The sequence below is a fragment of the Micropterus salmoides genome, unplaced genomic scaffold (genome assembly GCF_014851395.1).
Source record: "Micropterus salmoides isolate LMB-PRFRI ecotype aquatic unplaced genomic scaffold, ASM1485139v1 Ms_hic_scaffold_5, whole genome shotgun sequence".
In the NCBI taxonomy this organism is placed as follows: domain Eukaryota; kingdom Metazoa; phylum Chordata; class Actinopteri; order Centrarchiformes; family Centrarchidae; genus Micropterus; species Micropterus salmoides.
In genome coordinates, this window is record NW_024044237.1 from 22,193,237 (window position 1) to 22,219,926 (window position 26,690).

The 26,690-nt window shown below is 40.7% G+C and overlaps 1 protein-coding gene across 1 annotated transcript in view; it reads right to left on the minus strand.

Moving 5' to 3' along the window:
- kdrl (kinase insert domain receptor like) overlaps positions 1-26,303 on the minus strand; it is a 42,327-nt gene extending 16,024 nt beyond the window's left edge. The window contains exons 1-22 of the mRNA XM_038698809.1: positions 26,240-26,303; positions 20,867-20,957; positions 19,531-19,760; positions 17,957-18,081; positions 16,697-16,847; positions 16,443-16,579; positions 16,173-16,344; positions 15,815-15,941; positions 15,507-15,676; positions 14,263-14,419; positions 12,415-12,529; positions 9,639-9,747; positions 8,172-8,456; positions 7,786-7,932; positions 7,331-7,459; positions 6,105-6,211; positions 5,633-5,762; positions 4,906-5,010; positions 1,462-1,575; positions 1,169-1,257; positions 850-1,003; positions 16-113 (exon numbers count right to left, since the gene is read on the minus strand). Coding sequence (XP_038554737.1) covers positions 16-113; positions 850-1,003; positions 1,169-1,257; positions 1,462-1,575; positions 4,906-5,010; positions 5,633-5,762; positions 6,105-6,211; positions 7,331-7,459; positions 7,786-7,932; positions 8,172-8,456; positions 9,639-9,747; positions 12,415-12,529; positions 14,263-14,419; positions 15,507-15,676; positions 15,815-15,941; positions 16,173-16,344; positions 16,443-16,579; positions 16,697-16,847; positions 17,957-18,081; positions 19,531-19,760; positions 20,867-20,957; positions 26,240-26,303 — 3,006 coding nt within the window. The remainder of the gene's footprint in view (positions 1-15; positions 114-849; positions 1,004-1,168; positions 1,258-1,461; positions 1,576-4,905; positions 5,011-5,632; positions 5,763-6,104; positions 6,212-7,330; positions 7,460-7,785; positions 7,933-8,171; positions 8,457-9,638; positions 9,748-12,414; positions 12,530-14,262; positions 14,420-15,506; positions 15,677-15,814; positions 15,942-16,172; positions 16,345-16,442; positions 16,580-16,696; positions 16,848-17,956; positions 18,082-19,530; positions 19,761-20,866; positions 20,958-26,239) is intronic.
- Positions 26,304-26,690: the final 387 nt, after the last annotated feature.

Sequence of the window (26,690 nt, forward strand, 5' to 3'; positions counted from 1 at the left end):
CATAAAAAAAAGTACCTTGCGTGACGCCAAGAACTCCATGCCTTTTGCAACTTGGAAACTGTAGCAAATTAAATCTTCCAATGTCAGGACTCTCTTATATAAATCCTCAGATTCTGTGAAACAAAAGAGCATGAAACATTCACAGTGAGACTGATTTTTTCAAATTAGATGTATATAGCTGTTACATTTAAGACAATAATCTTTCTCATCTATGCAGTCAGTGTAATCAGCAGCTCTCTACGCCTGTCAGATAAATCAGATAAGATGAAACAGTAACGATTCCCACAGGGAAACCGCAAATGCAAAGTCCCGGACTAAAATACTTCATCTTAAGAATCCGTCCTGTCACGTACATGTCTCCTCCTACACACTCTGTCTTTAAAACATCCTTTAAAAGATTTTTCAGATGTCAGGTGAAACGTGTGGTTATGGGCCCCGTGTGCTGGTCGGGGGTCTGAGAGAGGAACTCACAAGGAGTCCTTCCACTGGTCCACCTGAGTAAACAACTAATCAAACCAGAAATAACACATCAGGAACAACATGGCCAACATGCCGTGCCTGAGCTTGAGCCTGAGAGCAGATCAGGTCAGGACAGGAAATAAACAGTCGCCTCCCCAGACTCAGTGGGATGACAGTGGCTGCTTCTGCAGTGATTGTACTGCTGAACAGGAGGAGGAAACATCCCATCAGACTCGGGCTGAAAAACAATCTGAGGGGAGCTTTCGTTGCTGGGCAGGAGGGGTGGAGCAAGAGTGAGAGGAGGGGGCAGGAGGGAGACAGCAGGAGGGACAAACAGAGATGGGGAGGGCTGCGTGGGTTGAAGGGAAGCAAGACATGCTTGGCCTTTACCTTCTTCCTCTTCCTCTGAGTCGCAGTAGCTCTTATCTTCGATGAAGCCAGAGCTGGCTGAGCTTCCGGTGCTGGCCACGCTCTCCAGGCGGCGCTTCATGAGCTCGCTCAGCTCGCAGCCTGACCCTGATGACACCACCTTGCCGTCCTGGCTCTGACAAGCACACATGTTAAATGAGATGAAGTTAAACGCTGCTGCTGACATGCATGCCGTTTTCCTGTATGGTTGTCAAAACAGCCACTCCTTGCTCACACTGCTGACAAGCTGATAGCCAAAACGATGAGAGAGAAAGTCTAAATCATGCAGCTCGAGACTCACCTTGTAGACGATAAAGTCATCTCTCTTGCTTCTTAAATAGGTGGACAAGTTACCATATTTGCAGAACTCCACTATCATCATCAATGGGCCTGTTAGGATGGTATATTTCTTATGATTATTGCTATGGCATGTGAGAGTTCATAATAAAGAAAGGCCAGATAGATAAAGATGATCATTTTAACATTAAGTGACTATTCAACAGGTATGACTTTTTCTTATGCATTTGATTTTCTATACCCAAATATCAAAACAGTAGGGTTACATTTTATAACTTCCTCAGTAATGAAGCTCACCTCCAGGCTTTGTGCAAGCTCCCAGCAGGTTGACCACGTTCAGGTGATGGCCAATGTGGATCAGGATCTTTAACTCTGACATCAGAGCTTTCCGCTCATTTGAGGTAGCGCCTCCTGTAATAATGTAAACACATGGAGAACTTGTTCAGTATTGGTTGGTGTATCATTAAACATCATGACTAAAATGATATACATATCCACATAAATTAGATTTTGTTTTAAGATCACTACAACGATCTTGCAAACATGTACGCTTGGAATACAAACTCCATGAAAGGTAATAGGGAACAGATTTTCACTTCTATAAACTAAAGATGCAAGACAAGACCTTTTCATTAAACAAAATGAGCCCATGTCACAAGAAAATTCAGTTAAGATCATATGCAAAGATAACGGAACAAAAAAGAAGCAAGTCTATGCAGGTTTGTTCTCATGTTGAAAATTAGGAGGGCACAAACTTTATATAACACTCAAACACATGTAATCAGTATTTCAATAGTAGTTAACGTTTTCCTTGACTAAAAAAGAGCATGATTTTTCATGAAATTCTTTTTGACTGTATCCAGATTTTTTCTCAATAATGCAAAATTCCCAGTAAAAATCTGAATCTCACTTTAAAAATTGTTCTTTCAATAATACTCCCAGTAGTTTAACCTTTTATTATTTTTACTTTGGCGCATAATTAACAGCTCACTTCCATTTTCTTCCCATTTATGTCTTCCCTTTCTATTATCGGAGGCATATTTCAAGACCTTCTTTACTGTAAACTCTGTATCACTTTCACAATTCACTCTCTACACTGCTGACTACAGACACAGTCAAGTATTTTCCGATGACACTGCACTTGTTGGTCTCCTTAATCAAGGTGATGATCAGGCCTATAAAAGATAAGTTGCCTCCTTTGTGAATTGGTGTGAGTCAAACTGAAATGGTGGGAAGACAAAAGAGATGATTATTGACTTTAGGATGAAGAAGGAGGAGGTTCTTCCTGTGATCATTAAAGATCAGCAAATTGAAATTGTCTAGTCCTATATCTTGGTGTTTTGGTTGTCTTTTCTGTTTATGTTGTATGTTGTTTGATGTGAGCTGGTGGCAACTGTGTTTGCCCACTGGGGATTAATAAAGCTTTCTAGTCTAATCTAATTTAATCTAATCTAATTTTATCTAATCTATTCTAAACAGTGTCTTTTTGATGCATGAGAACTTACAAAACTATTTTTGTAGAAGTCTGTTAAATAAACAACCTGAAAGTTGTTGCTGAAGTTACCAACTCAAAAATATATTGTCTCATACAGTATTGTATGAAATGTGTATAACCGGATGATATGTTGTTTCGCCTTGCCTTGCATTTCAAGAACAAATTCTGTTTAATATAGTATATTATAGAGAGAAAGCAGGAAAAAAAAGTATAGAAGATTTTATTGGACTTTAATATTTGTAACCCACAGAAAACAATCCACAAATGTGTACTATGATGCGCAAATATTTCACTATCTACAAATATGTATTTTTACATTTGTGATGTGTATAATCATATCCACAAAAATACAGACTACACACAAAACAGTTTATGCACATTTGCAGATTGCTTTCTGTCAATTTGTGGGTCATGTTATATTTGTAACTTCCTTTTTACGCATTTGTGGAATTTTGTCCAATGTATACTGCAGAGATCTGTTAAAAAAACAACAACAAAACCCCCCCACAAATATCTCACTACCCAAAACATGTATTTGTGTTGTGTAAAATCATATCCACAAAAATACAGTGCAATTTGTAAATATGTACAATTTACTCACATATTTTAATTTCACATACAAAGTGTTATTTACTCATTTGTGAATCAATTTTTATTTTATATGATTTTACACATCACAAATGTAAAAATACATATTTTTAGATAGCGAAATATTTGCGCATCAAAGTATACATTTGTGGATTGTTTTCTGTGGGTTACAAATGTTAAAGTCCAATAAAATCTTCCATCGTGGTTGGATTACTGAGGAATTTAATTTTGAGAGTTTATTAAATATGATGAAAAAATAATAACATTGCTTTAGGCCCAGTATTATCAAGCAGCTTTAGATGGATTACATCCTCAAAGATAAAATCCCAAAAAACAGAGAAATAAAACAGGAGGTGCACAGAACAACATATCCTAATTGTTGATAAATTTGAACAATGATGTAATGTCATAAGTGTGAATTATGAATGACGATTTAGAGGTTGTGTAATGTCGCTTCGACCAACCACATATTTATGAGCTAGAAGCTAAAGCAGCCAGGGAGTCTGTAGCTAAACAACGGTCAATTTAAGGAGACCTGCTGCTTTCCATTAAGTTTGACCTAGGACTAACAACAGCCAGAGAGTCTGTTCCTCTCAGAGAGCCTGTGATTTATGCTGAGACATGATAAATAGTTTGACAGTGACCAGTACATTTAACCACCAGTTTTGATCCTTACTGATACATCATCCCCACATCACTGATAGCCCTCTAGTAATGCAAAAAAAGCTAGATTCTTTTTGAAAATTACTATCAGGCATTCACACATAGGGCTGTGGTAAATGAAATGGCTGAGCTGAAAACTCTTTTTAGCTTGTTGGTTTTCCTGTTTTTATTTTGATCCAACATTTATGGCTTATTGTGAGTATTTGGAAAGACTCTGGAATGGGATTGTAAATAATCTCTATTAAAAATCAAGGCCAGAGACAGGGGATGGTTTCCAAATGTTAGAATTTCTGAAATGTGGCAAATATAAATATATATTATAAATATATAAATATTGCTCATCTCTCTCTTCTCTTGTATTTTACAGTTTTGAACTCTTCACCTACAGATTTTTGGATATTCTGGTCTGAGCTGTCGGATCTGCATACACTCAGATCAGACTAAGACCTCTAACCCTGTTAGGGGCCAGGTCTTAGCCTGTACCTCTAACTGCACTCTGTGAGGAACAGACACTGCATGCTTTGCTTTGAACCAATACACCATACAAACATTAATTGCAGGCACATGTGGTGCTGTAGCTCATGAGTCTGTAATGTGCACAAGAAATAAATACTCCATAAGAAATGACAGATGCTATTCAGTTGGTTATTGGTTGTACTTACTATTTACAATCGCACTTGTAAATGCTTTTTTAAAATTGTGAACATGTATAATGCATATATGTGAATCATGTGTGTGTCTGGCTATGCTTAAACTGTATATAATATAATAATAATAATAATAATTCATCTGTTACCCATACAAACACTAGATACTGTGACTTTAATGCTGGCCTGTCTATCATGAGTGGTGGTACCTGTAGGATGAACCAGAAGGGCCACATGGCAAACTACAGTTATGTGAAAAAGAACTAGAGGCTTTTTTATATATGCGCTAATTATTTTCCAATAATATGAGACAGGGTATGAAAATAAATTGAGTTTTTGATACCATACCTTTTAGCATTTTGACAGCAACAGTCTTGCAGGTTGAGAGCTTGTCAATCCCAAAGGCAGAAGCCTCCACAACTTTTCCAAAAGCTCCGTGGCCAAGAGTTTTGCCTGGCAAAACAAGAAGTTATTTGATAAGATAACATTAGAGCTTCCTGTCCCTTGGGACTGGACTGGACTGGATTCCCTGTCAGTCAGGCAATGGATCAGTAATTTAAACAACATGCTTGGGCTATGATCACCAGGCAGTTTTTCTAGAAGATAGATGGTTCACTTAAGACTGGATGACAGTGCAGGTCATAGATAAGTGATGACCCTACACATCAGCTGCAGAGAGGGGTGACAACTATTATATGTATCTATATCTTAAAGTGGCTGTATATATCAATACCCTGAACTACTTAAAATTAGCTTTTAATCTTTTGTTATAAAAAGTGTTGTCACCTGTCATGTGATGTTGGATTTCTTGTATGTGTGTTTATATTCAGTCTCATTGGTCTAGATAGTAGCGTGCCATTTGTTTCTGGTGGACAACGGCGATAAAAATGGCTCAAACCAGTGATGTAAATGCAAGTTAGAGTAAAATAACTTTTGAAAAATCGTCATCATCCCATTAACAAATCATCAAGGATATCAATCATAATTCTTTAATATTGTGAGATGATGTAATTATGAACTCTTTCAGTATGAAATAGTTTTTTCCCCCACCTTGGTAGGATTGCACAGAGCTCACCTAGTCGCAGGCGGTCACGGGGAAACTCCCATTTGCTGCTGTCATACTGAAGAAGGTCATTTTGCTCCTCAAGGGGACATTCATCAGGGTCAATGATGATAGATGGGCCCATCTTATAGTGTGCTGGTTGCTGGACAGGTTAAATTTCATGATTATCAGAAATAACTTGTTAACAACGACAACCATGGCACATGGGTTTAATTTTAAGTAATCAGTTAGAAGAAATACCAATTGTCAGGAAATGTGGAAATCAAACACATTGGCTAAATTTGTCCTTCCATTACACTGTATTACCCAACAGACATGAATCAGTCGCCTCCATAAAGTCATTTGTACTGAATTAGTTGAAACTGGATTTGGAAAATTTCACAAATGCGATGTCACTTGTTTGACTGTGTGAACTTCCCACATCCTGCCAAATGCTAATCTCATGTGGCTTCTGAGAAAAAGATGACGTGATGAAACTCCTAACCTTCCTTAGCTTGCGGATGAAGAGGATAAGCATGAGCCAGAGGAACGTGGCTGCCGCTCCCGTACACACCAAAATGATTACCTCAACTTTTGGCTTCCCTTCATTCCCTGTAATGAGAAGAACTGTTGTAAACTTGGCAAAAAATCACTTTGTACTTTACATGATCTCATAAGTTATCATATATATTGACAGGGATTTTTGAAGAATTGTGATCAAAAGAAAACAGTCTGTTACACATTTACAAATAGAGAGCCTGGTTTTCTGACTGGATGCTGAGACTTTTTTTATTTCATGTTATTCTTTTGTTTATTTGTTTCTGCGTAATTCCTCTCTGAGAGACTGTATACAAAAAGGAAGTGGAAACACGCTTTGGTGTTTATTTCTGGTTTGTTTGGGAAATGCATACCGCACTTTTTCCTATAGTGTTTTCATCCAAACACTGTTCTTCTAACCATCCATGTTGACACTCTGAAAGCTAATATCCCTTAAATGTGCACAAAGCTTTTCCAGCTCTTATTTCATGCCATCCTTGACTAAACATCCAAAGCAGAACAAGCATACAGACTGTTGCTGGAATATCTTTGTGTTGACGATGGAATGGATAACAATAACTCTAAAGCTGAACATCTAAAGATATTCAAATTCAGCTTAATAAGAATAACTGGTTGCATGATATCTCGCCTACACTGGAATCTCCATCTTAACGTCAACATGCAATTCATTTAACATGTAAAAGGCACACACACGTTAGGAGACAGTCCTTCTACTCCAATTATCTACTGTGTGTTTCAAGTCCTTTGGCTGTTGTGGCAGTCAGTCTCTTTGGACTCATTAGTGGACCTCTTAACACTTCACAGAGGTCATGTCCTCAAGGTAAGGACCCTCAGCCAGAGACTTGATCATAAAACCCAAGAAGGAATTCACTTGGCATTCCTGGCAGCCACAGATTTTCTGTCAGGGGAGACTTTTCATGCTGAAGTCAGACCAGAGCTATTTGTAGTGTTGACAAGAAAACATGAGGTCAAGAGCCTCTGAGACGATGTGATTGAATACACATATGAAGAGATGCAAAGATGACAAGTGTATTTGATCTGATCTGTAGCCAGACTGACTGTAGCACACACCACTTCACACTGAGAAACCAGTTTTGTAAACGCAATGGGTTGGAGTGTTGAACTTTTCTGATGGTTAGGTAGTTGATGTCTCAAGGAATCTGGGTGACTTACCAAGCACAGTAACAAAAGCACTTGTTTTCGCGATACCCTCAACATTGCTGGCTATACACTCATACAGACCCTCATCGTCTTTCTTCACCCTGTCGATGGTCAGAACCCCGTCGACTCCCAGTGTGATACCTGCAACACACAACTTTTCAGTTACACTGCACAAATGTCTTCTAAAATAACTTGGCATAACTCACTACACATAAACGGGAACTTTCTTAGAAATGTAAATTCAGCTTAAGAAGAGCATAATCTTCTTTCTGAATCATAAACATGCTTTGTCAATATATGTCTTCCAATGAAGAACAGTTTTCTCTTATTGTACGAAACATTTGCCTGGCGTTTGACGCATTGGGAAACTGTCAGCAACATTTATAGGGACTCCTCCTGCTGATTATATAGCCCTCCTAATAACAACATGTACTCATTCTCTTCCAGCTCCTCATCCATCAGGTTACCTGGGCCTTCCATCACTGGAACGCCATATTTGTACCACATGATGTAGGGAAGAGGAACTCCTCCAGCCAAGCAAGCCAGCATCAGGGTGCTGCTACTGTTCACCTCTTGATTGGTCAGATTTTGACTCAGCCAGGGGCGTTTTCTTGCTGCACCAAACAAAACAAAATACAGTTTAAATAAGTGGTGCTGTTGCTCTTGTTCAGACAGCAACCCATCAACTATTGTAAGACCGTTTTCACATGACTTCAATTCTACAGAATGACTAACTGAATCTAGGTACATCCGCTGACTATTTGATAACGGATATAATTTACGGATGTTGCAATCAGTGTAAATTACTTACAATAAAAATGCAATCGGCTTCTCATATCCTTTTCTAACTTACCAGCCACAATAACTGCAGCGGGTTTTGGTTCAACCCTCTTGTGGAGCTTGTATGCTTGGCACTTATAACCTGCAGTGTTTCTCTGGGACACATTATGCAGACGGAGAGAAAGAGAAATGGAATAGCGGCTGAGCTGGAGACCAGACACGTTGGAAGCGATCGTTTGATTCAAGGAATCCAACCACTGTAGGTCTGTGTAAAGGTAGCGAGCTGCTCGACAGGTCAGATTGACATCATCCCCCTCAATGGCTGCCCGAGTTTCAATGGTCATTTCCTCAGAATGATCTAGTGTGACAAGGTAGAGAAATATAGTGAATCCAATTATGTTAAATCATCCAGCTACATTCAATGAACAGATGGGCTCAACTGCAGTTACTCTTTATGAATAAAGAGCATTTTACAGGAGTCCATGTCATCTGTTTTACATGCATGAAAAGAGACACGTATCCTGCTGGCCTGAGATCCTATTTTGGATGATAGGTTTTGTATACAAAGCTGCCCGTCACAAGGTCAGGAATGTCAAATTTGCAGTTATTTCCTGTTTCATCACTGTTAATTGGAAGCACGTTGCTGGTGGACAGCATTGCTGATGGCGCTCCTGCACTCATCCAAGTGCAGAGGCTGAGTCTGGGCCCCAGGGGAACCAGACTGTGCTTGTTTATTCAGATTGCTGGAAAGCATTCTGTGTTCCGTAAGAGAGGACAGCTGTTATTACAATTCTGTCCTCTTTTCTAGAAGCATTCCATCGTTCTTCGTCGTCCTCACCTCTAGAAGAGAAGCTTCCTCTTGGGAATGCTCCCACTGAGGGAGACACATTTTTGGTACTTGGAACCCCCTTAATTTTGGGTTCACCTACATCCTCCCCTCTGCAAAACCAATCCTTCGGGAGATATGATTCACTCAACCTTTAAGGAAATGTGATTCACTTTGTTGCAAACTGTGTGTGAAATGTGCTTGTGTGCAGTTACACCTCATCCCCACCACTATTATGTAACTGTTTCAATGGATATTCATTGTGGGAACATTTCAAAATGCTCAGAGGCACATGAAAAAGTAAATTCTCATAGCAGAACGTTCACAGAAAAAGAGGAATGACCTGCTGGCACCGGAGAGGAATGCAGTTATTCATAGCTGTTTTTTAAACGTGTGCCATTATAGCACTCCATATGGCTCAGGACACGTTTGCCTCGCTTCCACCCTGAAGTCGTTACAGCTACAGCGTAAGATGGTTTCAATTAATGCCCTCTGGTTTCTTTATTGCACAATACAATATGCACATTCCTTCGCTGTTCATGCAGTTCATTACAGTGTACTGTATGTACAGATCATTTGAAAGAATCTAGTGCACGATACAGAGTGCTTCGCAATCGTTGCAATAAAATTCAGAAGAGCATTTCTGTGTGCAATTTTAGCTAAGCACTTTTAAATCTTGATGTTTCAGCTGTCATATTCTGGTGACCCACTTACCATCAACGTAGAAAGGGATCGTCATTGTGCTGTTGCCATCTTCATTCTGGGCCACACAGGAGTACTGTCCTGATGTGCTAGCCTCTCCTATCACCAGAGTGCTCACAGTCTAGTTGGGGTTAATTGGGCAATTGTTACTGATTATTAAAAGCAGAATAAAACATGTTGAGATAAACAACAAATGCTTAATGTAACAAGAGAGATTTCTACTTAGAAATTCAGTGTGATTTATCCATGGGAGTTTCAATCACCATCAGAGCAGTGAGTTGCTGTTAACAGGCAGGTGAGAGGTCTGGACCAAGCCTGGTCTGTTTCATACTCTCCAGTGCGTCACATTAATGAAAGGATACATCTGGACTTTAAGCCCCACTGAGTCTCCTTTAGACCTGCGCTATAGATCTAGTTCTGGGGCTCCATGTTCATTTCCTGGAAAGCACTTCTAATGCCACACTCGATTTTGTCACTACACCAGTACAACATTTTAATGGCTTCAATAGACAAAATAACAAGTAAAACTTGGCTGAGGGCCAGACTGCATGGTGTTCTGTTTAGTGTTCATAGTGACATCTGTTTTCTGAGGGCAGTCAGCTACATCAAAGAGGGTGAATAATGCGGGTGTATTGTATGGGTGTATGCTGGCCTAAACTTTCTGTAGCCGTGAAACGATTTCAGCATCCCTGTACTTAGAATGTGCACCATACAAACATTCATGTAGTGAAAGAAGAAGTGTTATATAATATTATATTGTCGAATTCATGATGCTCTGACATTTGTCAATGCACTGATGGGGTGGCCTTACGGTATTATGTTACGGCTATTACTCACCATGATGTAACCCGAGCTCAAAAACAGTCATTTAAATGATTGCACACAGTCCTTAAGAGGTGACCTGACCAAATGCCCTTTGACCTCTGTGCCCATGTCTTTCCCCAGTGTTTCCCTATATTATGACCTGAGCCAGTCTCCTTCTCTACTGGGCCTTCTAGGGAGCCACTCAGAGGCCCGGCCCTGACTACGTTCTTATTCACGGGCCAACACGATTTATGTAGGGTGACACAGAGGAATTCATATCCAACAGATCCCTCTTCTTTTAAACTTCAGCTTGTTATCATTGACCCTGTGCCCCAACCCTCATAAAACACCAGCGTTTGGCCACAAGTACTTGTAAATAAGTGGTGCCTCCCTATTTATGTCAAAGACATATTAGAACTGATGCCCTGTGAAGATGGCCAATTACTTGGTGAGCAAAAAACTTGATATGATTCTTGAGTTTCTTTCCACGCTTAATCAGAAAGCAGGAGTTAATAAATCACCTAGGTATGCACCAGAAACACAGGTGAAAACAGTGAAAGAAAGTTAGGATTGAGAATGATCAGTGATTATTTTTCCTGCTGACAGAGCACACTTCTATGCCAATGAATGTGTACCCTATGTGACCCAGCCTGCTCTAATGGGTTTCTTTAACCTAATCCTATAGACATCTCTCGCAAGGCAGTGGAGGCCTGCTTGTAATTATGTTTGGGGTGAACAGGCTCCCACCACAGGCGTCAATGTCTACAGTTTCACCTTTGTGTGGTATGTTTTGGGTTTGCATGATAATATGTGTTTGATGTTTCCTAAGAAAAGCTTACAGACTGGTAGATCCCACATTGATGCCTTAGTGTGAGGTGCAAGGCAGCTAAATCTGCTTAAATGTGTGACAAAAACAATTTCTATTTGCTTAAATGCACATTTACATTATGTACAATTACATCAATATATTACATAATATATTATAAATTACAATAATAATTCCAGCTGTTTTCAGTGTGTACAGTGGCTCATTTTCACAGGTAATGTGTCGGGTAGAATCTATAAAAGTCTGTTCTCAGCTCAGGCGCACACATGGCTTAAGCCATATAGCTTTTGTACTGTTTATAAACCTTAGCTTTAAGAGTCTCAACTGCCAAAAAGATTAACTGATGTCAGAATAAAAAATGTATTTGGCAAGGCCCACAATCAAGCTGCTGTCTCTTTATTTACAGGTCTTTTCCATATGAAAAAAATGTGAAATGGAGAGAGTATTTTACTCCAGAGGGGTGAAATTAACTGTGTGTGTCAGTTATGGGTGCACCAATTCAGAAGTGTTTGCCTTATAGGACAGGAACACCCTGGTAGTGATCTTGCTCCCAGTAGGAAGGCCTTGTACCAAAGGATAACCAATGCCGTAATTTCCTATAATGTTTGATATTTATTCTATGTTGAAATTGTACAGTATTTCAATATAGTATTTTCCTTTTCAGATTAGCACATCATACGCATGAAATCAAGTGATTATCCTATACTGTCCTTGTTGCTCATTCCAAAAATAAATCAAGTCTTTTTAATTGCAGCAATGAAAAATAAAACGGATTTCCTCAAAAGGGACGGTTGAGGGCCTTTTTCATGGGTTTTGGTTACAGTTGCACAAGTCCAAACTAAAGCAAAAATGAATCATTTTTAGTGAAAAGAAGTACTGCATCACTGCCAACAGGAGGAAAATTGTGAGGATTTATGGATTTCAGATGCTGAATCTGACTTTCAAGAGCCAGTCACAGGAGGTTTGGACTTTAATTTGACCTAGATATTGGCCATTCTGTGGCTCTCTAGACAGCTTTTTGATCCAGTTCTCCTATAAATCCTACTGCTGATTTGGTCACTGCTATTTGTCAACAACATTTCACTGTACATTTCACAGTAGTGCATCCGTTGTTTAAAAAACATGTGGAAACAGTATACACAAAGTTAAACCACATACCTTGTTTTTTCCTTTAACCAGTTCAGGCTTGACATTTATGCTCTTAATCCAGTTGTGGGAGGAGTTCCCCCTGTCATCAATGTTGACTGGGACTGGCTTAGTGTAAACAATGCAACTGCAGGACAGAGAAAATGCAGTGAAACTGACCACCTATTCATGCTGTCAGAATGTATAAAGACAGATGTACATGTGTAGGACATAATATAATACAACACAGAAGAAAACAAGCAGACTGTTTGTTGTTTTAACCGGGAACCCTTGAAATACATCCTGCCTATTTCACATGATTATATTGTACAGCTTGCTATCCTATTGTAAAAGCCCTAATTCTGAAAGGCTGAGGATATATTAAAAGACCACTGACACTAATCTGGGTAGAGTCCAGGTCAAGAACAGCCTGTCTTGGTTATAAAACCTAGAGAAAGCCATAATTTGACCCCCACCCCCAAATCCTTCACCGCCCGTGGTAGGGAACAATCCGCCTGATGAGAGGAGAGGCAGAGGAGGAAACAGCAACAGCAACAGGAAGGGCTGTGCTTTACGTCACCTCGTACAGGAACCCCCCCACCTCCCCATGTTCTGGCCAGAGGAGATAAGGTTGATCCTAAGACCTTGGCGGTCAACAAGGGACAGCTGATAACACCTCAACCTGGTGATAAAGAGACCCCCATATTTCTACCTCCTACATTATCAGCCTCACTGCACATCCAACATGGCAAGCGTCTCTTACTTCTGAACCCTCCCCACACTCTGTGTTTCCCCTTGTCTCCAAAGAGATTTAGATGAGATATGATGTTGAAGGGCTACATGTTAGATTTATAGTGACAGCTACTTAACAGGGTCAGGGCGGTATAAAACAAACATTTTGTACAATTGGCCTCCCACCAAGCTATAACTGTTCCTCTGTCTCATTAGCTGCCTGCCACAGCCCAACCACTGTTCCTAGTGCCAGCCCTGATTATCTTTAGGCCTACAGAAAGAGTTGCTTTGTCCCAACTAACGCCAGACTATTATTTATCATAAATCTGACAATTACAAGAGGCCTTTTTAGATAATTTAATGTATAAAATAATGGAGGCACTGGTGAATTGACACCATTGAACATGTAACATAGTTTAGTCTCTTTCTTGTGCAGCAGTCCACAATGTTGTTTTTGTTAACCGTGTTAATGGTGGGGCCTGATAACCCAAGGGTAATGGCCCATTGTTTTCCTGATCTTACGAGTCGTGGGTCTCCTGCTGTCATTGACAAGCCACGATGTCAGGGAATGGTCATCTTGTTTGTGGGTTTACTACCAGGCCGGTATTCCTGCACAGTTATTCATACATTGAGTTCTGTTTGGCTCTGTTAACAGCTTGGGGAATCTGAGATTAATATATCTCCCCCGCGTTTCCCCTTCAGCCTTCACTGCCACTGACTACAAATGAGAGGGCAGTTCTCCAGCATTTTTCTTTGATTAATGTGTCATATTTGAACCAGAGTCAGTTCAGTTAATCTACTTTTATAGTGGGATCCCCGGGCTGGATTGGTAGATCTGGACCCTACATTTATCTACTGTTAAGTCTGTACATTTGTGAATACAACTCCAGTGCTGTGGCAGAACATGACTTTAGCATGACTATAGCAGTGGACACATTTGCATGATTTACCCTTTTTGTTCAACCTGGCAGAAAATAAACAAAGCAAAAACTTTGCAAACAGTTTTCTGGACAAAGAGAAAATTAGAGGTATGAATCAAAGGGTATTTAATCTCCTATAAACTGACAGCTAAAGCTGAATTGATAAAAGAATGCGGAAAATCTAGTTTAAACATTTTAATTCTTGGAACATAGCGAGGTGGTGACTCACTTTTTAAGCGCAGGATCTGAATGACATGGTTGCCAGAGCCAAGTGATGTTTGGCAAGGGCAACCCATAAGCAGTGCAGGTTAGCTGATGCTGCTTGCCAAACATGTAGGGCTGCACATCCACAGAGGCGAGCTCTGCCTCTGAAATAGTTGGCGTCACTGTGAGAAAGATGTGCACATAAACACACACACACACACACACACACATACAGAGAGGAAGAGAGATAGACAAAAGGTTAGATCAACCATCCGCCGTCCAGAACCGGCCCAGCCCACTGTGGAATCTCATAATATCTTTGGGGTGTGACAGTCACGATGAATAGCCATGACAAGGTGCCATTGACACCAGTTGTCTATTAGACACTGTGTAGGAGAATAATTGCAGGATGATTGGCTAGCTCGGGGCTGTAGGTCTAAGAACGACCCCAGTGTGACCCATGCCCAGGTCAGTTAATCAACCACCTCAGGAGGTAGTCCACATGACTTGGCCATTCTCTCCATTTTCGAACAGCTAAATTTGTGAGGCCGTACACAACGACATAGCTTGGCAAAACACAAAACCTGCATCCCACCACACACACAAACTACACACTTCATCACGTAGAACATATTCATTATCTGGAGCACTGTGACAGCTCTAGAACATCTGATGAACAAAGTTTAAAATAATTACCTAATTGAAACCAGAACTCTCTCTTCACTTTGTTTGTGTCTGGGAGTTCTATTTTTTGTTGATCCAATGAATTAACATTGTTGTGAGGGGGGACAGTCAAGGACCATAAATAAATCTTATACGAATCAGATGGGGGCTGAGATTTCCAGAGATAGATATGCCGCCCATGGCAGACGTGAAGTAACTGACATACACTTAATGTTATATGTAGCATATTGTTTACATGAGCTCCACTGCATATACACATAGTGAGGATGCAAATAAATGCTGTGGACTGGGGGGGTGTCTCGAGCAGCAGGAGTCTGTGTGCAGAATAGAGCCCAGGCCATTTATAGACTGCGCAAAGCCCCTTCAAAAGAGCCCCAATAATCAACAACAGCTGCCCCTGCTACGTCAATCCAGCCCTGGAATCAACAAGCCCCCAAATTCCACTCATACTAGAGCGGCTACCTGCCGTCCTGTGAACTGTACTGAAAGCAGCCACAGTGCTGAGGCAGCCTTGGTTCACAGCCAAGGCGCTGCTTCATTTCCTTGGGATCTGCAGTCATTATCAGGTTTATGGCAACAGCTTACCCTCCACTACCAGAGTGTAGCTCAGATTCCTGTACAAGCCCTTCACTTGGTTGCCCAGGCTTATGGTGAAAACCCCAGCATGCTTCTGCTGCACATCAGTGATGATCAAGTTGAAAGCAGACATCTTGTAACAGGTGGAATTCTTCATTATAGGGACCCCATCCTTATACCTAAAAATGAGGGCATGGGAAGTTTTTTTTCAAACTTACAAAGTTATAATTCAGGGTTTGCTACAACATTTTATGTAGGTGCTCCTACGCTCAATACATAATCTGTTGTTTTTATTGTAACTGTAAATCATTACTTACCATGCTAACAGGACTGCTGGTGGCAGAGCATTGACCTTGGGTTCAAACACAAGCTTCTTTCTACCTTCTTTGACAGTCACTGTACTAGGCCTGTCATACCTATAGGAGACATTGAGGAATGGATGCTCTGGAACAAAAGATTAACGACAGACATTGGAATCCATGCCATAGGAGTTAAGTTATCACCAAATCGTATCACCATACTGACACAATAATTTAGATGTTAAAATGCTTTCTTTGTGGTACAACGATTATACTACTATATACTATATACTATTAGTATTTTTATACTAAAATGTAGAGCTCATCTAGTTTTAAATTTGTTACCTGATTTTTAATCCATCTAAAGCATACTCACCATAGACGAGGACTTTTGCTGAGGCATTCTTGTGTATCGTGGGTTCAAGCTCAGCTTTGCAGCGGTACACCCCCTTGTCCTCTGTGGTAATGTTGGGCAGGACTAAAGCATTGCTCATCACAAAAACATTAGCAGAGTTGTCAAAGGTCTTGTTCGTATAATGTTGATTTTTCTGAAGACAAAGAAAGTACCATAAGCACCACTGCTACAACCTGTGAGGATCCCCTTTACATACAGTAGTACAGTGTCAACAGTACAATCTTAACTTACTGATTTCCTTGGAAAATGCCATGTGAAGTTGATTCTTCCATTATAGGTGGTCTCACCAGTACAGTTGAGGATGAGGGTGTCTCCAACCAACACTCTGACACGATCTGGGGTGATCTTTACATTTTTAAGAACAAGAGCTGTGAAATGGAGACAAATAGAAGGAGAAATGAAATGCGGAAGAAACAGACAAATCAACACAATCATTTACAGTATTTTTCAATAAGCAGGTTTAGTCAGAAAGACAACAGACTCACTCTGTCTTCTAGGGATGTACACTGACTTGAACTCATGCCCGTTGACCGTGGTGTTACAGGTGAGAACATAATAAGAAGTTTGGGGCGCGTAGGGAATCCTGAATCCCACCTTTGGATCCCATACCTTTTCGTTCTCTGATAAAGGCGGGACCTGCAATCAAGAGGGCAGAGCAGAGAAGTTGTGTCACTACCCATAGATCTCTGGTGACACTTTGATGATGTTCATCAAAGATCACTGAGCCGATAGAAGTGATGAAGTGTAATGAACTCAAATTCATTTAACATGTTAACTCATGGTCTACTGGGCTCAGCTGGGGACAGACCTCTGTTAGAGTGAAATTCTAATTTGTTTTTATGGCTTTGTGGAGTGTAACCTCTGCAATTATATATGCGATGGAGCACACAACATTGCGGACTCGGAAAAGGATATACGTGCCTGCTGCTGTTCTCATGCCAGAAGTTGGGCTGGGAGAGGAGGCAAGGGAAGGGAAGGAAGGAAAGGGAGCAGGAAGGACGAGTGCAATAGATTTACCAATAGCAGGAAGGTCACACAACCACTATCTGTGCCATCTGAGTCAGATGTGTTTGTCCACAGACAGCACTTTGTCACATGGTTGTATATCAATGACAAAAAACCACACACCTTTGTGGTTGGCATGGCAACACAAGCATTGCGTAAACCACATTACAGAGGGAGCTCTCCTCCACTGACATCTTTTGTTGCATTCTGGTGTCAAATGTTACAGTCCTCATGATAAGTTACCTGTTGTTTCCTGTGACTGGACTGTGTATACTTTTTGTCTACTGCATTTCCTGATGTTTGGAAGAGAAGGGGGACTAAATTTAGAGTCTATTCTGAGAAAAACACTCTTGGAGCACCTTCCTGCTCTTACAGGAAGCAGACAGGATGACTCCCTTCACCGCCCCTGAGCTTCCCTCAGACAAGCCACTGTTGCTGGTCTGATTCTCTGTGCTAAGGTGATTTAACACAAGGGTGTGAGAACCTGTGAGACGACTTAAGCACCCCCCCACCACCACCACCACCAAGACTACAAGTATGGATACCCGGCTGTGGTATTAATAGCAGTCTTGCTTTCTCAGATGATCTACTGTGCGTTTTAATTCAAAGCTGAAGTCCATCAAGGTCTATGGAACACATATTGTGAATTACTATATACCATACACAGTACAATAAAACAACTTAACCTACAAATGGATGACATGAGCAGAAGGTGTGTGATGATCTTTGTGATGCCTTACCCCTGTCAGTGTTACAAAAGTGTCAGGAGAAGACGTCCGGCAGGGGATCAGGAGGCTGGTCTCATGCCTGTAGATGCCCAGGACATAAGGTTTGTGACGGGGCTCCACAAATGGTTGCTCGGGATCTGAGGGATAAGAAACAAACCCTCCACAATAAATGACATCTAAAATGCAGGTCAGTTAGCATTTCAAAGCAGATGTGACCCCTTATATTTTGTCCTTTGGGTGAACCATGTTTTGTTGTAAATATACTGCTGTTGTTCTGAAAAAACAAACTGTTATGCTAGAACTGAGTTTAGCAGTGCAATTGAATCAAGGCAGTGTCAGGGCATCCAACACAGACATCAAATCTCGGATCAGTTAATTCTAACCGGATAAGGCAGCAGAGCACAGATGGAACAATCAGGTTAGTGGTGTGTTTCTACCGGGCAGCCAGGCATCACACAGCCGCTATGGGAACTTCACGGCTACACAAATAGTCTGCGATTGGTGTGAGGTCAAGCAGTAGTGGTGTGATAAAGGAACTATTATTTGAAAACTAAGCATGGACAATTACGTAATAAACATCTGATGGCCTTTGAAAAGAGAGCGTTAGTCTAAACACAGGCAAAGCAGGCGGCCTGATAGCCAGGCGAACTGGGAACCACATTCACAGAGCAACAGGAGATCGAACAAAGTACATCCAGCATTTAGTTTAGTCTGCATTGTCTACAACTATTTCACATCCTTCGACCAATATTCCATGATTTTATCTTTATTTAATATCTTTATACCAACGTCTAAAGTCTAAAGAACATACACCAATAGGTCAAATGGGCGGAGGTTGACTTAATTTGAATGATACTGTAACTGTAACTGGTGCCATATGACGCTTTAGGGGAGACTTAGGAAAACAGTAGCTGGAGCAGGAAATCACAGTCAATGACCAGGGCTTCCTGTGCAATCACGCTCACCCTTCAACCACCGGAAGAAACCACAGTACCAAATAAACTACTTCCTCTCTCTCTCTCTCTCTCTCTGAAAAGGAGAGCTGTGCAACTGGAGTCTGAATACATCTTGATTAAAGTCGTCTTCCTGCCTGTAAGGATTAACTGTAATCATTCATATTGTATACAATTGCAAAATTCAGTCTTTTTTCTCTCTTTCCTTGCTTATTTCTTTCTTTGAGACTTTTTTTTCAACTTTTTTCTTTCACTTTTTCTTACGTTATTGCTGACTAAATCAGTATTTTTTTCCTTGCTAAAGTGGAAGTTTTCCAGCCTTCGTGGCTTGTGGGAAATATCAGATTGCTTTTCACCCTGTGAAAACCTTTCTTTTATCAGGAGTCTTTCACAAAAACAAACACAGTTAAATCCTGGATCGGAGAAACAACTCAATTCACAAAGAAAGACCTCTTATCTGTGTTTTAGTTTATAGAGCAGTTCTTTGTATTTCTACACAACATTACATTCAAATTTTCTCACACTTACTGAATTACTTACATCTCGTATTCCCCACTGGTTCATTGCCTTTATTTGATAAAAAGGACACATATCATATAATCTGAACTCGCCAGAACACTTTGCAGGTCTCACCTTTAACATAGACATAGGTCGAGGTGATGTGGTCTGACCCATCTTTGGAGTATTTACAGCTGTACCTTCCTGTGTCATTGGCACGCAAGTGTGTGATTGTCAGTCTGCTGCAGTGTGAGTGAGAGTGAGAGTGAGAGTTACGTCTGGAATCACAATGCTCCACCTTCACCCCCTCTGATGAGATCAATCGACGGGGATCACCAAGAGTCCAGTGCAGCAGACCTTGACCTCTGACAGAAGACAGAGAGGGACAATTAGATGTGCCCGAAGACCATATTGCTTAGTTGTAGTAGGTTGGCTGACTGACGCTACTTTGTGTAAAAGAAAACCGCCTTTCTGCACTATTTTGTAAAAGAAAATGTTATTAAAAAAGTTTTTTGGGATTTGAAATATCACATTACTGTTGTTCTGTTCTCTGGAAACAAAGTACTGGATCCAAAACTCAAATCTATTTTGAGGAGAAGTGTCACAGCTGGCAATGAACTCACAAGCATTTTAGTTTAGGATGGCAGCGGCTGCTTCTCCCCTTGGGACGCTTTGAGTTGATGTTAATTTTAAGTTTATTTTGAGTTAATGTTGAGTCATCCAATAACTTGAACTTTCACATGGGAACATGTTTTTCTTGAATGATGTGCTCAGCTAACACATTCTTTCCACACAGCATGCATTTTAAAACTCTCATTAAAGAGATCCCAGAGGAACATCAAACATGTCTTGCATACCACTGCCTGTGCCTGCAGAATTTTGGGTCAAGCAACCTCCAGCTCTCATCCAGTGACAGAAAACAAGACAGTACTGTATGGGCCAGGCGTCTTGGCATATGGCCTTATAGGGAAGCATTGCATTAGATAGACGTGAGTTTCTGGACATTCCTTGAGGGCCTACTGAATGATGCAATACCCTAAATTCTTAACAAATGGGAATACAGCACACTCGGGTCCCACCATCCCTTAAGGAAACTGCAACAGACTGATAAATGTGGACCACCACCAGTGGTTCTTATCGAGGATCGTTCGAGCTTCTTTGTAACCAGCAAGTGTCCTGAGGCCCAAGCAGGTCCGGTTTATTTCCCCCCTGGTCATTCTGTCATATAATGAGACCAGAGTCTTGTCCCTACCAATATCCAGTGATTACTGAATTGTCCCTAGCAACAATTTTGACCCAAAAATGTAAAATATAACCACTGTTGTCTGTCAGCGTCTAGTCAATGTATTTAATACACAAAGTGGTTTGGTCTGCTGCCTCCCTTTTTCAGATCTTCAGCATCTTCATTTCTAAAAAAGCAACTAGCGACAAACCTTCAGGAGGAAAGTGAGAAAAAAAGTGTGTCACATACCTGCATGTGAGGTTTAACAAATCACCCTTATGAAGAATGAGGGGATTCTCAGAGGGCAGAATCTTAGGCGAATGCTGTCTCTCCGAATGTCCTGTTAAACAGACACACACACACACACACACACACACACACACACACGCACACATAGGCACACATGTAAAGCACTTCAAAAGAAACTTGTACATTTACAGCATGTCATTAATGTTGTTTGTCAGTCACTATCACAAACAACAGAATGGAAAACATAACCATGAATCACTTCAGTGCTGTGCATGTGGGTTCACTTTGTGCTGATATGCTCCTGCCTCTTTATGCAAATGATTCTCCTCTATGAAAGCACCAGGGGTGTTTCAGGTGCTGGGAGGGCAGATTGTTGAATGAATGGTGGTCTGGGATGAGCAGAAAGAAAGAAAGAAAGAAAGAGAGAAGGTCGAATAGAGGGAGGTAGGGGACAATATGGGGAGCAGCTGTTCAACTTTGCCAGAAAGGTCAAACGAGCCAGAATCACAGAGAACCGAGGGAGAACCTGATGAATGCATTTCCTCTAAATCAACCGCTCATCCTCCTCTAGTGTGTGTTCCCTCCCTCTTTTTTAGGAACAAGTAATTTTTTCATTTGCTATTGACCTTGCACTCTCAATCCTATTGTTACATTATCACAAGGGAAAAAATGAGGTCGGCATGTTTGATTCAAAGGTGGCCTCCACTTGGTGCACAGCCAGCTGTATCTGTTGAGAGGTCCCTCTAAAACAGTGATCAACATAGGAAACCCTGTGATTCTCCCCGCTGTCCAGGAGGTGTCACAGTCCCGTATGTGATTTCCTCCTTTACACTGAGCTCCCTGAACAGCTTGTCATCGTGGTCAGAAAACAAGGTATGTCCACCCTCCACGTGTAACAGTCTTCAGGGAAACCTTTATTTGTAGCAAAGAATCATGAAAGACAATGGTCTTGTTGACAAATGATGGATACATATGCACGCACAAGCATGGAAAACCACACACATACTTAAGTACACCTGCATTTACAAATGCAAACACGCATACACATAAAAACACACACAATCACATATTACTAGTATTTGTCTATTATTCAGAACAGCTGTTGTGCTAAGAATGAGCTGACGGTGCCAGTGTTGGCAGTGGCACTCAATATCGACTTCCTCACAAAATATTAGAACATCATTGTTTTATTGTTCAAGGTTATGCAGAGGGGAAGGGATGTGGCGCATACTCTTTCATGTTGTGATTCCACGTGCTTTCAGCTGCATATTAGATTTATAAAAAACATGGTTCCTGACCTTAATAAACAATCACAAAATCTACTAGTTTTCTAATCTTCACAACTTAATAACTATCCGTTGTTGATTTCTCCTCAGCTGTGACACAAATGTCCTCAAGAGTGTTTTAATTTGTGTTTCTCATGCCCCACGTCTGCTAATTGGCAGCAAGTCATGCAATTGAATTGCTGGAAATGAAAACTTTGCAAATAATTAATCAAACAGAATTTGACTCAAGGGACTTGTTATATACAAATGGCATAATAAAAAGTACAATGCATAATGTGTTTAATTTATGCATGTTCAACATGTCACTTTTTCTACTGTGGACATCTGTTTGCACACATAACACCAATAACAATAACCGAAAACATCATCCTGACCTTGCATTGCACTGGCAGACAGCTCATCTCTTAAAACTGGCCAATTTTCCCCCTATTCTCCACAGTAACACACTACAGATGGATGAATCAGCAGGGGCCCGCAGCAGCCCACTAAAAGAGAAAAAAAACACAGTGGTTGTCTCTCTACACCCACACCCTCAAAACTTCCACCTGCCCCACTGCCTGCCCAATGTTGACCTCAGCAAGCGTCCCGACACCCTTAAGCCCCCGTAACAGCTGTGTGCTGCATTCCTCCAGCAGAGTGCCTGAAAAATGTCAGAAATTGTGCTTATTGTGTTGGTTCAAAGAGCCCCAAGGCTGGTTCTCATTAAGAGCCATTAAGAAGAGGACCGGAATGGAACAAAAAGGGTGAGAAAGAGGAAGGATGAGTGACTGCTGGTTCAGTTTCTCAGTCAACTGATGATGGGGTCTTGAGTCACACAGCATCAAACTGATTATTGACACAGGGCCAAGTTAACTAAGATTAGACCAGGATCACATTTGTATGTCCTCGTCCTCACTTGGCATTGATGACAGGAAGTGGCACAGGACATAGTGTTTGGAAAACATTTGTGGTAGGTTCACTACCAGTAAGGAAAAAAATTAAACAGTGCTGGATTCCAGGATGTACTCTACGCTACTCAGAAATGTTTGTGAGCCAGAAAATGCTATTTAAATATTTAGCCTGAAAGAACAGCCAAACAATGACAACAACTGAAAAAGTTTTTCAATTAGTCAATGCAATTGAGATAGTTCAGCCTAGACTACCCTAATCGCTTACCTTTCATTTATTTAAAATGTACAGTATAATTAGAAAAATTTTGATGTATTATGAAGTAACAAGGTGTCAAGATATTTTGTCACAATAACTACGGCGTGATAAACTGAGAAAAAAGGTACTCTTGTTAGTTTTATTACTATTACACTTATTGTTGGTGCTCATTTCTAATCATTCTGGACTGACTTTAAGCCATCTGTTTTGGATCTTTAATCCAATAACGGCACCGAGTTACCATTTTATTACAACTTTACAGAACTGAAGGTTGAGGATACTGTAACTGTTACACAGATGAGAAATATGTGAACAACAATAAAGAAGCTGAGACAAAATGTGAGAAGAAAGGACATCACAAGTTGGCGTAACTGTTCACAAGATGTCACCAGCCGTGCTGCTGCAGCATGCAGCCAGTACCTCATACTTGAAGTTGCATAATAAAAAACCCTATTATTGTACGAGATGACTGTCACCGAACATTAAACGGGAAACCCCAAGCCACAGCCCTTCAACTGCGGGGAATAATATGCGGAATTCCTTTCTCTTTTGCAGAGAGTACACTTCATCTCCCCGTACATCCCATCCCGTCATGAAACAACGCGACTATCTTGAGAGATCTTTTTTTTCTTTTATGATTTCAAGGCAAAAGTAACAATACGGCATGATGATTCCCTTGTTTAACCTTGCCACGTTATTCCTTGTATTTCTGTGACAACAAAAGACATAAAAAAGGGTGGCGAGTGAATTACTGTTTAACAAAAGTGTGCAAGGTCACTCTTGGTGAGTCATCTTCACTGTAATGTGACCATTGCGACAGGAGCGAAACCGTAGCGAATAGTTGCCAACCCACTGAGACCTCACCTAATGGGATGGCATGCAATCTGTTCAGATGTTTGATTAAGGAACTGCACTGAACTGCTCTGGTGGGGGAATTATAACATGAAGTTGAAACCTTGATGAGACTTGGGACAGGACCACCAGCCAAAATAAGGAGTAGCTACCACTGCTCTGGCTGTGTGACCTGGAGTATTCTCTCACACACAGCCAAGGTTAAGACAACAGTTAAGGAGAGTACCTTTTTTTATTAGCCGTAGATTAGCCTTTGGAGATTTAGAGGCAAAATGCCCCAGACTCCTCCTAAAAAAGCAAAATAAAGGAACATCTGGCCAAGATGTGTGGCCATTCTGGGTTATATAAAGTTGAGTAGAGCCAACAAATAGGACTCGCCTGCATGAAAGTTCAAAATGGTAAACCCAGAGGATTCCTGTTCCATAATGTATGATTAAGACAAGTAGGCCGACAGCAGCTCCAAGAAATTGAAATCTCATGCAGGATTCAAAGAAAATATATTGCTGGCTCAGATATGCCTACAAATGACCAGATGCTGCAATCATCCTATAAGAACAGCTACACAAAGCAATTTGTTAAGTTAAATAGCCCTGTGTATGGGAATTTTCTGTTCAGCTGGTAAATCTCCCAATCCAGGTGTGTGTGTGTGGATGTGTTTTTCTTGTGCTGCCTGCATGGACCCAGACGTACCACCAGTGAGCAATGAGCCCCCCACTCAACTTGGCTGACCTCTCATCACTCCCATTTTCCACTCCATCTCGAGTGTCTCAGCAGGAAAGACAATATTACTCAAAAATAAATTAGACGCAAAATCAACTCACTATGCTTCAAAAAAACTGCACAAATTGTTGGTTTTTTGTAGCAGATTTTCCAGAATTTGGCCTGCGCTCTAAAACACCACTGAATAAATGCACCATGATACACCATCAATAACTAATGACTCTACCAGTCAGTGGTTCAGATGCAACAATACCCTCCTTTCCTCCCTGCCATTGTCTTGTGGATGGAGTTTGACATAGCTCAAAATGATCACAAGGAGCTCCGGGAAGAAATCTTTGCTCAGGTAGCGTGTCACATTTCCGTGACCTTTACTAGCCAGAACAATTCCAGGCTGCCTCTTGCCCATATGTCCGCTTCCTCCTTGTGTCTTTCCCACGCTTTGTGTGTGGACAGTGAAGGAAATCTACTTAAAAACATCGTAGACAAAGCATCATAGGCTGAAAGTGTGTACAATCGTGTGTGGTAGGGAGAGGGGGGGTGAACGTGAACAGTATTTCCTTTGTTTGGATGGGCTGTTTATTTGGAAATGGTGAGGAAAGCTTACTGTGTATCTCTAGACTGGCTGAAGGTGGAAGAACATCCACCTTTTATACTTTGTCTTGTTTTTGTGGAGTGACACTGAGACAATGAAGCTGAGAGTACTACCAGAAGAAACATGCATTCTCATCCCAAAATGTTTAATCCTGTTACCTCACAGATAACAATTGCTGAAATAAACGTTTTTCATATTATACAACAAAAGGCTGATTTGTAATATCTTCAGAATATCTAAGAAAACAAATCCAAATTATCATCAATACAATCAGCCTTATACTAAAATATAAAGTCTGCCCATCAGGGTAAACACACCTTATTAACTTGTTACACAATTTGTTTAACTAATCACCCAATTAAAACGGGACAAGACTGCTTCTAGCGGCTTGTGTGAGAACTGCAGTAGCAACAGCCTTTGAATGTTGACACATTTTTTCCCTTAAAACATGCAAATTGAATCTTATCCATATTTAATAGAATAAATTTTCCACAATAGTTATGGTAAAAAAAGCAAAAAAAATAAATTCTCTGTGTAGCCCAATTAAAAGAGAGAGAGATAATACGTTTATTATTATTACGAGGAATTAATAGAAGCCATTCTCTGCACTTCTTTTAATAACTGACAGTTGATCATGTCAAATGTCTGTAAAAACAATATGCATTCAGCCATTCATTGAAACGACAAACAGTCAAAAAGCGATGTTATTTTCTTTCATGCATAAACTCTCCTATACGGGTAAATAACGGATCTGTCTAAACATGAAAGACTTCTTACCATTTGTGAGTGATGAACAGGACAAGATGATAACGACCAATTTGAAGCAGTCGGATGAGACCATCCTGCCGACTCTTCACCGAAATCCAACCCGTGTGTTTGAAATAAAGTAATAGAGTCCCTGGCAGAAGCTAATTCCGAGTGAGTGTCAAAAGTTTCTTCTATAAACGAGTAAATCAAAGAGTTTTTCTTTTAAATATCGGATGGCAAATCCACAAAACCCTCAGGTGCACATGCAAAAAGCGGTAGCGATTTCTTCGTATCCCATGACGCGAGCTCTCCTGCGCAGCTGGGTAGTCCAACTCTCGATCCCGCAGTGAGGAGACGGATGTACCGCTGTATCCCCGGGGCAGGTGCTCTCGAACCAAAAATTACACTTAATGAGTGGTGAAAAATAAAAGCTGAGTGAGTGGTGTATGATTTTCTAACTGGTGCCTAGCGTAGCCCGCAA